The sequence below is a fragment of the Cucumis melo genome, chromosome 8, assembly GCF_025177605.1.
Source record: "Cucumis melo cultivar AY chromosome 8, USDA_Cmelo_AY_1.0, whole genome shotgun sequence".
NCBI classification, from domain to species: domain Eukaryota; kingdom Viridiplantae; phylum Streptophyta; class Magnoliopsida; order Cucurbitales; family Cucurbitaceae; genus Cucumis; species Cucumis melo.
The window spans coordinates 3,467,255-3,480,719 of NC_066864.1; the positions used below are offsets into that span (position 1 = coordinate 3,467,255).

A 13,465-nucleotide genomic window follows, 5' to 3' on the forward strand; every position below is an offset into this window, starting at 1 on the left:
CTATCATGACATTTGATTTTATAAAATTGAAAATATATAAATGAACACATACTCTTACAATTATAATAGTTTATATTTAGAATGTTGATTATTTTAATTAAGATTATAGTATATAGTATTTGGTGGAGGTGTAAGTGAGTTTCCCAATCCCATCTAAAATCTAAAGAAAATAAGAGAATCAATCTTGAATTACAAAAATGGCCACAACCAGGACAATTAATTTCAACCACAAAATCAAAGGATGAAAAGATAATGTCCAATCTAACAATATAAAATATATGCCCAATTTCAGAAGAAAAAAAAACACAAATATTCAATCCAAAGTACTAAAATATGTACTCACAAAAGTAAGTTGATGTGTATCTCTGTTTCTTTTTTTCTTTTTAATGTAGGTAGGTCTAAATCTTACTATACTTTTAATTTGTATTTGTGATTTAATTTTCTAAAAAATAGTAAAAACAATTTTTTTTAATGAAAATTTATTTCTATAAACACTCTTAGTATGCCAAAAGCACTTTGGGTCTCTTTTTAGTATTTTAAAACTATATATTTAACTATCTAATGAAAAAATTTCAATATAATATAGCCAAAGTGCTACTTTAATTTCGTCCATTGTCAACCCCATCAAGATTATTTAAGAGAGAAAAGTGATAGTGTGAATTGTGAAAAGAAGAAGTATGTATCAAGAAAATACTAAAAAAAATTTGCTTTACAGGATCGAAAATTATTTTAATAAGATAAAAATAGATTAAACATAATGTCAAACTTGTCCAAGGTCATAAGATTAAACAATGAATTTTTCTCCATACTTTATGAAGTCAAAAAGTTGTGCTCACAAATTTGAAAGCCATAATGTCAAATAATAAAATTTCATTCATCTAAGTCTATGACATGTGATAGCACAATTGAAAGATATTATTAATTCACATTTCCCACTTCAACCCTTTTTAAATGATCACCTTCAATTCTTTTGCCAAATGTTTTCCATTCATGGACCCTTTCTCAAATTATATCTCCTTTTATTTTACTTGGGTTTCCATTTTTTTAAAAAAATAAATAAATAAATAATTGTTTATATGCACTTCATGTTCTACCCATATATCTCTCATCTTTCTCCTTTTTAAATAGTGAGAGATGCAAAAAGGGATATAGCATTGTATTTTGGCTTGTAAGACCATAATTTTAAACCATTAATTTCATCAAACATTTGGAAATTTTCTAATTTCATAAAGTTTCGAACATGATATTCAACAAAAGGGAGATAATTTGTAAACCTTTCTTCTTTTCTTTTCCTTTTTATAAAAAGTGAAAGTGAATAGATTAGTCTTTTCTTTCCAACTTTTAAGTTGAGTGATATGTAGGTCATAAATTAGTACAACACCCCATTAGTTAACTTTGTATATTAATTAATGTGTGTCATTCTTTTTTTGGAAACAAAAGTTTAGTTTTATAGTTCTCTTTTTTCTTTTTTCTTTTTTTTTTTCTTGAGAAGGAATAATATAGATGGTTATATACATACTAAACAACTATCATGTTTTGGTATTTGTTAATGAATTTTTTTTAAATTGTGTTATTGTTGAAATAAAAATTAATATAAATGATAAGAATTATAAACTTACAAAAAAAAATTGGAAGATAATTACAACAGCTAGCTTTTTGGGTAATTTCTAAATTCATACACATCTCCAAAATAAATAAGGAAGAGGGAACAAAAACCATTCATTCTATTCTAATTTCATTAATTTAATACCTAAAAACGGAGATTCCTCATCCCATTTTAAAATCAATCTTCATCAAACAAAATCACTCTTTTATCCTTTTAAATGTTATTAATCGAAGATGAAATAACATTGAATTTAATTTGATCACACTACTTCCTACGCCACCTACTCTAATATTATATTAAATTATGGATTGAAATTCAAAAGCTTAAGCTAATATCATATGTGAAGATAAATTTAATATATTATATCATCTAACATAGATTGATTGACTTCTAACTTCCATACTTCCAACTAATTATGAGCTATCAACCAAGGAAAAAGGGAAGATTATATATATATATATATATATATATATATATATATATATATATATATAAAAAAAAAGAGTAGTTTGCATGAGAGGGAGATGGAGATTGGGAGGAAAGAGAGAAGCTAAGTAAAAGCCCACAAACTTGATTCTAGGGTTTGTCCTTCCACATTAGGGTTTAAAGAAGAAAGTTGGAAAGATTTGAAGTGCATCAAAATCCAAATGAATGGAAGATGGGGTCCACTGATTGAGCAGTTTAGTCACAGTAAGAGCCATTGATTGGATGAAAAAAAAAAGTAAACAAAACAAGAAAAGGGCAAAGGCATCAATTGTACAATAGTTGTTTCAAGTGTAATCAGAAACTCAATTTTAGAGAAACAAAGCATAATGGTCTTTCATATGTTTTGGTTTGTAACAGGAGAGCCATTGCTTCTCAATCCTTTCAGAATCTCTTTTCTTTTTTCTTTTTAATATATTTTGAGATCATTATTCCTTTAGTGTACTTCATGAAGAACCCTATATAGTTCTTAAACTATTCAATCTCACGCCTTCTCATATGGATAACAAAAGTTGGTTTTAGATTAGATTCTCCAAAAACAAAATCCAAATTACCATAAATACTCTCCGAACTTTGTTATATTCTTTACAAAATCCTAATCTTGGTTACTTTTCACATTTTATATATAATCTCTTTCTTATGTTTTGAATTTCGTATGTAGTGCTATGAACAACCTAGAATAATTTTGACTATGGGTTTAGAGAAGTAAAATATATAAACTTTCTAACCTAGTGGCGTCGTATTGTATTTTGAAAACATTCTCTCTTATAGTATCATTCTCCCTTGGCTCCATGAAAATAGTTAGTGAACCATGTGTTCATCTCTATACATTTTTATATTACTTAATTGTTAACCTAATAATTTACAAAACTATTAGTATCGAAATTTTTTAGAACACGGTATGTTAATTGACTTTAAAGTTGAAACAATGTGGTAATTAATGTTTTGAGTCATTTTCAATTCAAGTGGCTGTCACATTTTAAATTTCAATTAATATAATGAGTAGCAATATTGCAACTTCTGAAGATTGGAGAGTATATTTATGACCAAATAATTCCACAGAGTTTTTCTTTCTTATGTAATTTAGGCTTCTATATATTCCATTAGTAAAATCAATGCTTTTGAAAAAACATCTGTTCATGAAAGCTTATGATAAACATATATTTTTTTTCAGACTATAACATTTCAAATGTCTCGAATTAATTAGAGAAGATATATTTAATAATCTTCTTCTTCTTCTTTTCTTTATTTTTGGTTGAGTGGCAGTTATTGCACAAGTCTACGCAAATTGAAAAGTGGGAATCTTTTTCGTCATCAATAATAGAAAAACCAATGAAAAGAATCCATATTAAAATTTGGGTATTACTAAAAGAAGGATATTAATTTTTTATTCTTTTTAAAAAAAGGAAGAACGAATATACTTTGATATTTAATACGTGAAAAATCAAGAGTAAAATATTAGTGTTTGAGTTGGAAAAAGAAAGGAGTGATAGGCAAAGGAACGGTGGAAAAAAATACTCATTTTTCATAAGAGATTCGCTAATTATAATTAGGTGACAGCAACGGATTTTAGGTATTTAAAAAAAAAAAAATCAAAATCAATCAATAGGATATATAAAAATAAAATAAACTAAAAACGTCTACATTATTCTACTTTAATATCTCAAAACATTACACTCAAATATTTCCTAAAATTACTTCCATCTATAGTGTTTTTTTTTTTAATCTTCATAGTTACTGTGGATAAATATTTTTAAGTTATTAACTAAATGAAATAAAAATAAAAAAGTTGAATTTTTTCACTTTAAATCCATTTTTATTTTTGTTTTTATTTTTTTAAGAAATATCATATTAGTTTTTTACAAACTAGAGTGACTTATTCAAGTATAAACAATAATATAATCTAACTTTTTTTTCCTTGTAAATCTAAAAGTAGAACCGTATGGTTAACATTTTAATCACAAACAACGAGTATGCTTTGATGAAAGCAGTGGCACACCAACCGGTAGCCGTGGCATGTTCACGGAAGAAGACTTTTGTGGATTTAGAGTTGACCACACCACACGGTAGTGATAGTTGGGTACGGAACATAAGAAACCAATAAGGAACTTGGGTATGGAACATAGGGAACTCAATGGGAAATGAATGGTTATATGAAGATGCAGCGGGGAGCACGGTACCCACAAGGTGTATATGGAATGGAAATGCAACCTGCCTATCCCGTCAAGTACTAGATTTCCACGAGATCTTCTCTTTTTAATTTATTTAATTTAGCCTCTTATCAGAACGCTTGGTAGCTAGCAAGGTTTTTATTCATTTGCTATTTTCGAAAATAAAAGTACATTTTATTATACTTTTTCTTTTAGCTTAGTAATTACTGTATTACAATTATTTCCAAGGACTTTTTCAAATTTAGACACTAATAAATAAATAAATAAAATCCCTCATAGAAATTTAGTAAAAATTTTAATAATCTAGAATTAAATCTTTTAACAAATATCCTAGAATGAAAAACTTAAAACAAAAGTGACCTCTTTTGGTATCCTTTTAAATTTTCAAACACTAATTAAATCAAATCAGTAATTTCAATTACTTCTTTTCTTTTATATTAATCATGTGAGAATGGTTAATTACAACTCTTTTCTTGAACTTTTCATGAATAATCTATCTAACTGAAGGGAAAAAAGAACATAAAATCAGAATCCTTTCAAATAATGTTGAACTTTAGTAACAATTTTTTTATAGAACCCGTGCCAATATCAGTTGAATGTCATACCAATATATTTGATTCCCTTAATTCTAATGTTACTATTAGTATTTGTTCATTTTTAATTCTGATTGTATTTATTTATAATATTACTTTAAAATAAAATAAAATAAAATAAAAAGAAAAGAGAGGTGAGAATGAGAGCAGTAACTTGTAATTTTTACTGCTATTATTACCTCACAACGGGAACTCTGAAGAAGGGAATAATAGAGGATGAACACAAATTCTAAGAATCAAATTTCAAATTCATATCACAAACCTGAAAACAAAATAATTTAAGAAAACAAAAAGGATAGTGATTGGAGTGTTGTGAGCGGTTGTGATTATTTAGTATAAAAAGAAGAAGAAGAAGAAGAAGAAGAAGAAGAAGAAAAGGCATCTTTTAGTTTTAGCATATGGGTTGTGCGGTGCGGCAGTAAGAGTAAGCAGAGCCAATGAATGCACAACATACCTCATCTTCATTCCTCCAATTATGGGAAGGACACGTGTGAGGATCAGAGAGAAGGAATCAAGTACGAATCAAAAAAAGGGACATCGTACTGGATCCTTACAACACCAGCACCCAATCCAACCGTTTATTATAAAATGCCCTTATTCCACGTGCCCATATCTTACTCGATGTGACCATCCTTTCTCTCTCTTCTCTCCCACAAAATGTTGAGCCATACTTTTTTGTTGCAACTCAATGAATCAACCAAACCATTTTCCACCCTTCCTTTTCTTTTTCTCTTTTCTTCCTTACCCTATTTCATTTTCTCAATGTTGTTCTACAATCTTCTTCAAACTTATTTTATATATCCAAAAGAAATAAAAGAAGAAGAAGGGCAATTGATAATACAAATTGAAATAGATATTTTTACCAATTAAATTATGGTTACGTGAAGTAATAAAAAGTTATCCCCTTTCTTTTTCAGTTTGAACATGATGTATAGCCATTTCTTTGCATAGAGACAAAAGGGAAAATAGAAGTTCAGTTTATGTCATTTACCCTTTCCAATATATATAAGCTGAAGCTGCTATGTGCAAAATGATCTCATCCTTATCATTAAACCTTGGTTACTGTCTCACAAGCACTTTTAGCTTAACTTATATATATATATATATAAAAAAAAATTCTACTGAAATTTGTACTATATTTGAAAAAAGAAAATGAAATTGCAGTTGGTAACTTTTTTTTTAGATCTTAAAATTGTTATTATTCTCGAATTATCTTTTAATTATTAATTATGTATTTTTTTCTCCCACTTTTAAAGGAAAATTGTATTGATTGATTTTTTTTTTGTTAGAAGAATATATAGCAAATATGGCACTAAGTTATAGAATTTCAAAATTCTCATTCTTGAAAATATTTTTCATCTTAGGTATATTATTATTTCGAAACCATCTTTGAAGGTATTTATTCTCTAAGTTTTTTTTAAGCCATTGCATCCTTTCCTTACTTTCCCTATTATTCGTTCTTCTTCTTCTTCGTTAGATTTCAATTGGTTTTTGAAATTGGTACAAATGTCTTCATTTGTGATTTGTTTTTGATATACTTACAACATGATTTTTATATTTTTCAAATTTCTTGCAGTTCATTGTTGTTATGGTTAAGTATTCAATGAATATTGTCAAATGTATCAATTGTATAAATCTGTGCAACAATGATATAACTCAGTCAATAATTATCAAGTATATCATATTAGTAAAATACATTAACATATTAGTAAAGTGAATTATTATTCAAGTATATCAACCAAGTTTACAAGTGAATAGTGTATCAAATGTATTTAATCAATCGGGTGTATGAATGAAAAATACTAAGTGTATATGCAATACATCAAGTGTATCGAACATATCACTTGTATTAAAGGTATCAAATTTAATAAATGTACCAGTTAAGCATAACAAGTTTATCAGCAGTTATCAAGTATATCAAACTTATCGATGAAACATTCAAGTATATCAAACTAATGTCAATGAAATACGGAGTGAGGGTAAGTTTGTAATTTTTCATTTTCAAATCTAGTTGGGTTTGGTTTTTGACATTTTTACAAAACCAAAAGTTGAGTGTTATAGGCCTAATTTATTAAACCTATTATGATAAATGATTTTTTTAAAATGAAAATAATGTGTTTTTTTAAAAGCAATGTCAAAAGTAGAGTATGAGAAAAAATAGTCACGAGTAGTTTGAGCGAAGTCGTGTACACTTTGTTGGAAAGCCCATCCACGACTTCTAAGTTGGCACGTGGACCCTACACCTTTTTCTTTTCTTTTTTTCATTATTCAATATATAAATATATATTAAATATTCAAATCCCAATTTCCAAAAATATATTTTCTTATTAAATATATTTTTAAATTTCAAATTTCAATCTCCAGTTTTAAATATATATATAAACAAAATATGTTATTAAAATAATTTATTGTCATAATTTTTTTTATTTTGATTTAAAAAAAAAATTAGATATTCTTTCTATATAATAGAATTAGATATTTTGATACTAAAAGAATTAGATATTTCGTTAATAATAGTAGATCGTAAATATTTGTTTAATATATTTTTCAATAACATATTTTATTAATATATATATACATATATTTAATAACTACTTTATTTTTGTTAATAATTTTTCCTCGTACCCGACATTACATTTAAAAAAGAGATTATTTAAAAAATAAATAAAATGTGATTATCCTTAATTTTCTAGAATAAACCTTTAACAATTTGCTTGATGAATCTCTTAAAATTACCTCATCCAATCAATCTATATATGCTAAATTAGCAACAGACCTTATAACTAGATCTTTTAATATATAACAGTTCTATGAATGTAAATAAAGTATGTAACAACAAACATATATTAAAATGTAGAAATATATACGTTTAGTACTTTAAATGTAATAATATTTGGAAATATGAGTGGTGAGTGTGTTATTTGTAACTGCTATTAATTTTGACACACAAACTCAGTTGGCGAAAGGAAAGGATGAGAGAAGGCGTAAAATATCAAAACTGGCCTCAAATGATAGATAAAATTACGTGTAGGTCAAAGACACCATTGCTTTCGGCCCACGATTCCTCTCTTGGCGCACCCACCCACCCAAGAATCTACTAGAAACCATTTTCTTTTTTGGAAATCTGAAAAAGAGTCCCCCTTTATTCATTTCATTAAAACACACTGTTTTTTTTTTTTTTTGAAAAATAAAAAAACAAGAGTAAACAATTCGCCGCGTGATTACGATCTAATGGAATCCAAAGATTCCAACACCACCAGGAGGACTCGGCAACTCGACCACACCGATTCGATTTAATTTCCCTTCGAGTCGCCCATTTATTGTGCTAGATGCGACGACCCGATTTCGTCTAAAAACACAAAACCCTCCCTCTCTCCCTCCCTCCCTCCCTCCCTCCCTCCATCGAATCTTTACCCTCCTGAATCTGCGCTGTTTATAAATAATACACTCTCCCCATCTCTCTTTCTCTGTCTCTTCTCTGTTTTCTCTCTATTTCAAATGTTTGAGATTAACATACAGAGAATTCGACTCATCCACTGATTTTCAAGGCTACTTTACTTCGTTATGGAACTCAGCTTAGATTTGTCTTTGGACCACTCTCCCAAAACCATTCCCCAAATTCTTCATGAACTTTCCTCTATTTCCGATTCCTTTACTAAACGATCCAAGCTCGACGATTACGTCAAAAGATTGGAAGATGAAATGAGAAAGATCGATGCTTTTAAACGAGAGCTTCCTCTATGTGTTCTTCTCTTGCAAGATGGTGGGTTTCTTTTGGGATTCTCTGATTTTAGAATATGGGTTTCGGCTTTTTTGACGTTTCCATTCCTGGGTTTGCAGCTATTTTGAGATTGAAAGACGAGGTCTTGCAGTTCAAGGAACAGCCGGTGATTGAAGAGTTTATCCCATCGAAGGGAATTTCCGATCAAGCTGATGAGGAAAACGTGAAGAGGAAAACGAGGAAGTGGTTGAGTTCCGCTCAGTTGTGGAGTACCAATTTCAATTTTGTTGATGAAGAAATCGCAAACCCCAAATCAAATATGAACTTGGTAATTTTTGACAGAGATTTAATTGTTAAAATTTTCATCCTTTTGAGTTGAATGGAGGGTTTTTTTTTTTTTTTTTTGGGGATTAAATTTAAGTAGCTTTAATTACAGGATGGGGATGAAGACGATCGGTCTGTTCCACAGACCCCAATAGAAAATTGGAATTGTGCAAAAAGACGAAGAGCATTCGAATTGTTCAAAGATCAAAACAATTTTGTAAAAAGAGCCACAAATGAAGATGTAGCGTTTTCCGAAGTCCCAAAACTTACTCTAATGACCCCAATCTCTGATCCTTTTCCTGTTAATTTGACCGTCAAGAACGGCGGCAACGGTGGACGGAACGGCAGAGCTGCTGTTTCTGGGTTATCTTCACCGGCGGGGCAAATGAAAGGACAGGCAAAATTATCCCAACAGCAACAGACTATAAGGAAACAAAGACGGTGCTGGTCGCCGGAGCTCCACCGGCGTTTTGTCGACGCACTACATCGACTCGGCGGATCTCAGGGTAAAAAAAAAAAAAACACAACCACACAACTTTGATCCATTTGGAAAACTTTAAATCCTGAGAATAAATTAATCGATCTATTTCAATTCCGCAGTGGCAACTCCAAAACAGATAAGGGAATTGATGCAAGTGGACGGCCTCACCAACGACGAAGTGAAAAGCCATTTACAAGTACGATTAACAAAACAAAAAAATACAAACAATTTCTGGGTTCGTTTTAAATTCCGAAAGTCTAATCGCAAACTTGTTAAATCTTGATGGAAACAGAAATACAGACTACACGTTCGAAAATTGTCGCCGGCGGAAGGTTCAAGCGGCGAGAATGAGTTAAAAACAAGTGTAACACACGCGGGATCCCCAGATGGGCCACTCCACGGCGGTGGGTCTGGAAAAGCTCTGTCGACGACAGAAGGGGAAAGTATGGAAGTGGAAGAAGATGCGAAATCGGACGGTCATAGTTGGAAAGGAAGAATTCAGAAACATGGAGATATGTGAGGAACTGAAAAGAGAAAAAAAAAAAAGAAGAAAAAAACAAAAGAAATGAAATGGGTGTTTTTCAGTTCCGACAAGTTTTGCAGAGAAATGGATACAAAATGGGGAATCTGAAATTTCTGATTTTGTAGACACAAAAGAATAAGGTATAATTGTAACTTACAAAGTTATTTGTTTTTTTCTTTGTTAAATGTGTAGTAGTATTAGTAAGTTAAGTAGTATTTGATGATGAGGATGTTACTTTAAAGAAAAAAAAAAAAACTGATCTTTTTGAAGAGGAAGTTTTTTTTGTAACCTTTTTCAATGTTGGTGGAGATGTGCGTATTGGCCTCTCATCAATGCAATTGTATTGTAGGAAATAACAAGACATTACAATCTTCTGTCGCAAATCCATCTAAACAAACCTCGTCTAATGAATAACAATATCATAGTCTGTTCCATCCTTGTTTCATTCTTTCTTATATGCTATCATAATACAATTGGGGTGAGGATTCAAATTTAGAATCTAAGTCAGTATCCAATGACATCTACCTAAGCAGCTCCTTCGAGTGCACTTAAATATATATAATACATATTTTAATGTAATAAGTGATCGAGAAAGTTTATAATGGGAAGTTATGTTCATGTTTATACAATTGTGTGTTAAAAAGATAGTATTTTGAGAAAGAAGAGAGTGGGACTGACAAAACAGAGAAGGGGGTCTGCTCCATTGAAGATTAATTGATAAGAGAAGCTGCTTCTCACGTGGATTCTCACCATGTTATCAACTAAGCATGTGGTGGATGAGCACTTGCCGAGCACGTGGGTGGCATCTTCTCCTCCAATTTGTTAGTGGAATATAGCATCATCGCATAAATAAAAGCAATGGAGAAACATGAAGAGAAATTTTTGGCTTTTTTTTTTCTTAGCATCAATGGAAGACTTGGAGTAACAGTGCAACTTAGATGAGTTTTCTTAAAGGCTGGGTTTCATTCCTACACTCTTAATTCTCACATTCATCGTATTAACTCCACTGACTTATCTGTCATTGCTAGAATATCATATAGCTTACAAGTATGAATATATATTTCATATTGTAGATTCTTCTAAATCAAATGAGTTCATAAAATCTGGATTCCATCAAAATTATTGAATGTTGTTCAATATAAGATCCAAAATTCACAAATAAACTTAAACTCATAAGGACCACGTTTCAAAATTAAGAAATAATCTAGCTAGACTAAAACTATAACTTTACAATATGCCTATGACTGGAGACATATGTCCAAAGAAAGACTTATAAATAGTTTCATTTGACTATCTCAAAGTAGAGACCAAGTAAGGTAGGAGAGACCACTTATAGTTGCCGAGATAGAACTATTTGAGTGTGGCTGCCCCTCACACCCAGACCTAGTTTGACCCTTGCTTCCTCATTCAAGGACGACGGATGAAGATACGGGAAGGTTCGGGTTGGCCCTTGCTAGGGCGCCCACTACGCAGGCAAGCAGCAAAGGTCCAGATGACTGGTCTGACTGTAAAGAATCGGGCTAGAAGGGCTAATGACAACTCTAGTAGAAGCACTAAGCATTATTTATTATTATTGCTTAGTTGAACTGAAAATAGTAAGTAATCTTCGTGGGAGGTAATAATTACTTTGGTTCCTATATTATAAGTTTTATTTAACATATACAATTTTAATTAAATCTTAATCTCTAGTAATTTTCATATTACAAAATATTGTGAATATGTTTAGCAAAAGGTTAATAGATGATAATTTAGTAGCAGAGAACAAATTTGGAGATTTAAAAGTGGATGAATGTATATGAAAGTAATAGTAATATAGTGGGTAGACAAAGCCAAGTGGGGCAGTAAATTTTTTAATACAAACAGAGAAAGGGAACAACAAAATGTGTATATTCTCCACGTGGTCAAATCTTATTTTAGATATTGAGACAAGATGCTTCCAACTTGAAGGGTAAGGTATAAAAAGTTGAAGCCTCATCCATTTGTTTTCCTTTTCTTTTCTTTTTTTAAAAATAAGAAGTTTTTAAGTAAACAATTTGAAATGAGTGAAAATTCGAGTTTCTAACTTCTTGATCAAGAGTGTCTGCATTATTTCATTTAAATTGTCGACAACATAGTATACCATCATTTTTTCTTCATGTGCATAATGTATTCCATCAATTCAATTGGAAGAGTTGATTATTATAATGTGGCTTATAATAGTTTTGTGTTTTGTAGAGTTTACTGTTTTAGTTTAAAAATAAGATTGTAAGCATTACTATAAAGACAAATAGAGAGAATATGAGTAGGAAATAATAAACATCGTAATAAATAGTAAAGTATATAATAAAAAGGCATCTGAAATTTGAAGTAGTTAGAAACATTAAAGAATATAATTGTAGTTTCAAACATTGAATAATAAACTATAGCTCACTCTACGTATTTGAAGTTTCTTTTATGTTCATAGGTAAACCTTTGATGACTCATTTTTTTAAGTAGCTTTTTGTTGAGATATGATGGATAATTAGGAGGTGTTTGTCAATAATGAAGTGATTTTGATTTCCATAAACATCATAATTATATTGGAATTAAGTAGACTTAACCTCAATCATATTGCTCAGAAAACTTTCACTAGTTTGGTACTTGATTCTTTGCCTGAATTTAGGAACGAAAGTACAAATATGTCTACAAAAATTCCTTTAGAAAAGGGAGAACCTTATTCCTTCCTAAACCTTATTTAATTTCATTTTCCAACTCTTCCATCTTCCTACAAAATGACAATAGCATCTGAATAATTGATATGACTAACTTTTGTTATTGAGATATTATTTAATTTGTTGTTTATATATACTATTCCGTTCATGGATAAACACTTATTTAGTAAGTTAGTAACTAAGAATATGTAGGTTGAGAATCAAATCTCAGAAGTTAATAGTACAAATTTATGATAATAGAGTTATGCTCAAGTTGACTAAATTAGCTAGTTGATAAATTATAAGATAATAATATTTTGTATTTAATTTTGATTTTATATTAATTTGAAATACATTAAACACTATTGACATAACATACATTTTTCATAAAATAAATCATCATGACATTGATAAAATTAAATTTTCTAAGGATGATCCAAGATCCATTCAAGAAACTCTAGGACTTTACAAATGGAGGCTTATAATGCATTTTTCTATGTTGTAAACCAAGTAGACATTGTTTAGGGTAATTACGAGGTCCCAACTATAATAGTGTAATGTATAATTATTTATAACTTATAATTAAATATAGTAAATTTTAAACAATTTTTTGCGATAACATTTATTACTTTGTTACGATAGATACTATTTCATACTTCTTTTCTATATTTACTATTTTCTATTAAATAAAAATTTAAACTTCATATATGAACGATTACAATAAATAGTTTATACTATTATAAAAATCTTTAATTTTTGTTGCATAATATATTCGACGAGGATATAATTTCAATAGCTAACTAAAATATAATTTATTTAAATTAATCAAAATAAGTATAAGCGGAATGTATATAAAAAAAGAGAATTATGTAATGTCTATTTTGCCCCCAAAAA

At 29.6% G+C, this 13,465-nt stretch overlaps 1 protein-coding gene across 1 annotated transcript; it reads left to right on the forward strand.

The window, feature by feature from the left end:
• Window positions 1-8,070: 8,070 nt before the first annotated feature.
• On the forward strand, window positions 8,071-10,336 carry LOC103484758 (transcription factor HHO5). Its single transcript, XM_008442022.3, has 5 exons — window positions 8,071-8,616; window positions 8,694-8,902; window positions 9,011-9,404; window positions 9,499-9,575; window positions 9,672-10,336. The coding sequence occupies exons 1-5, from the start codon at window positions 8,418-8,420 to the stop codon at window positions 9,897-9,899; spliced, it is 1,107 nt and encodes a 368-aa protein (XP_008440244.1). The 5' UTR covers window positions 8,071-8,417; the 3' UTR covers window positions 9,900-10,336.
• Window positions 10,337-13,465: the final 3,129 nt, after the last annotated feature.

What these genes read in the sequence shown, in the direction of transcription:
- LOC103484758 (XM_008442022.3), top strand. Translation starts at nt 8,418, where the DNA reads ATGGAACTCAGCTTAGATTTGTCTTTGGACCACTCTCCCAAAACCATT. An exon ending in TGTTCTTCTCTTGCAAGATG is followed by an intron (nt 8,617 to 8,693) that starts GTGGGTTTCTTT and finishes CTGGGTTTGCAG; the next exon opens with CTATTTTGAGATTGAAAGAC. An exon ending in TCGACTCGGCGGATCTCAGG is followed by an intron (nt 9,405 to 9,498) that starts GTAAAAAAAAAA and finishes TCAATTCCGCAG; the next exon opens with TGGCAACTCCAAAACAGATA.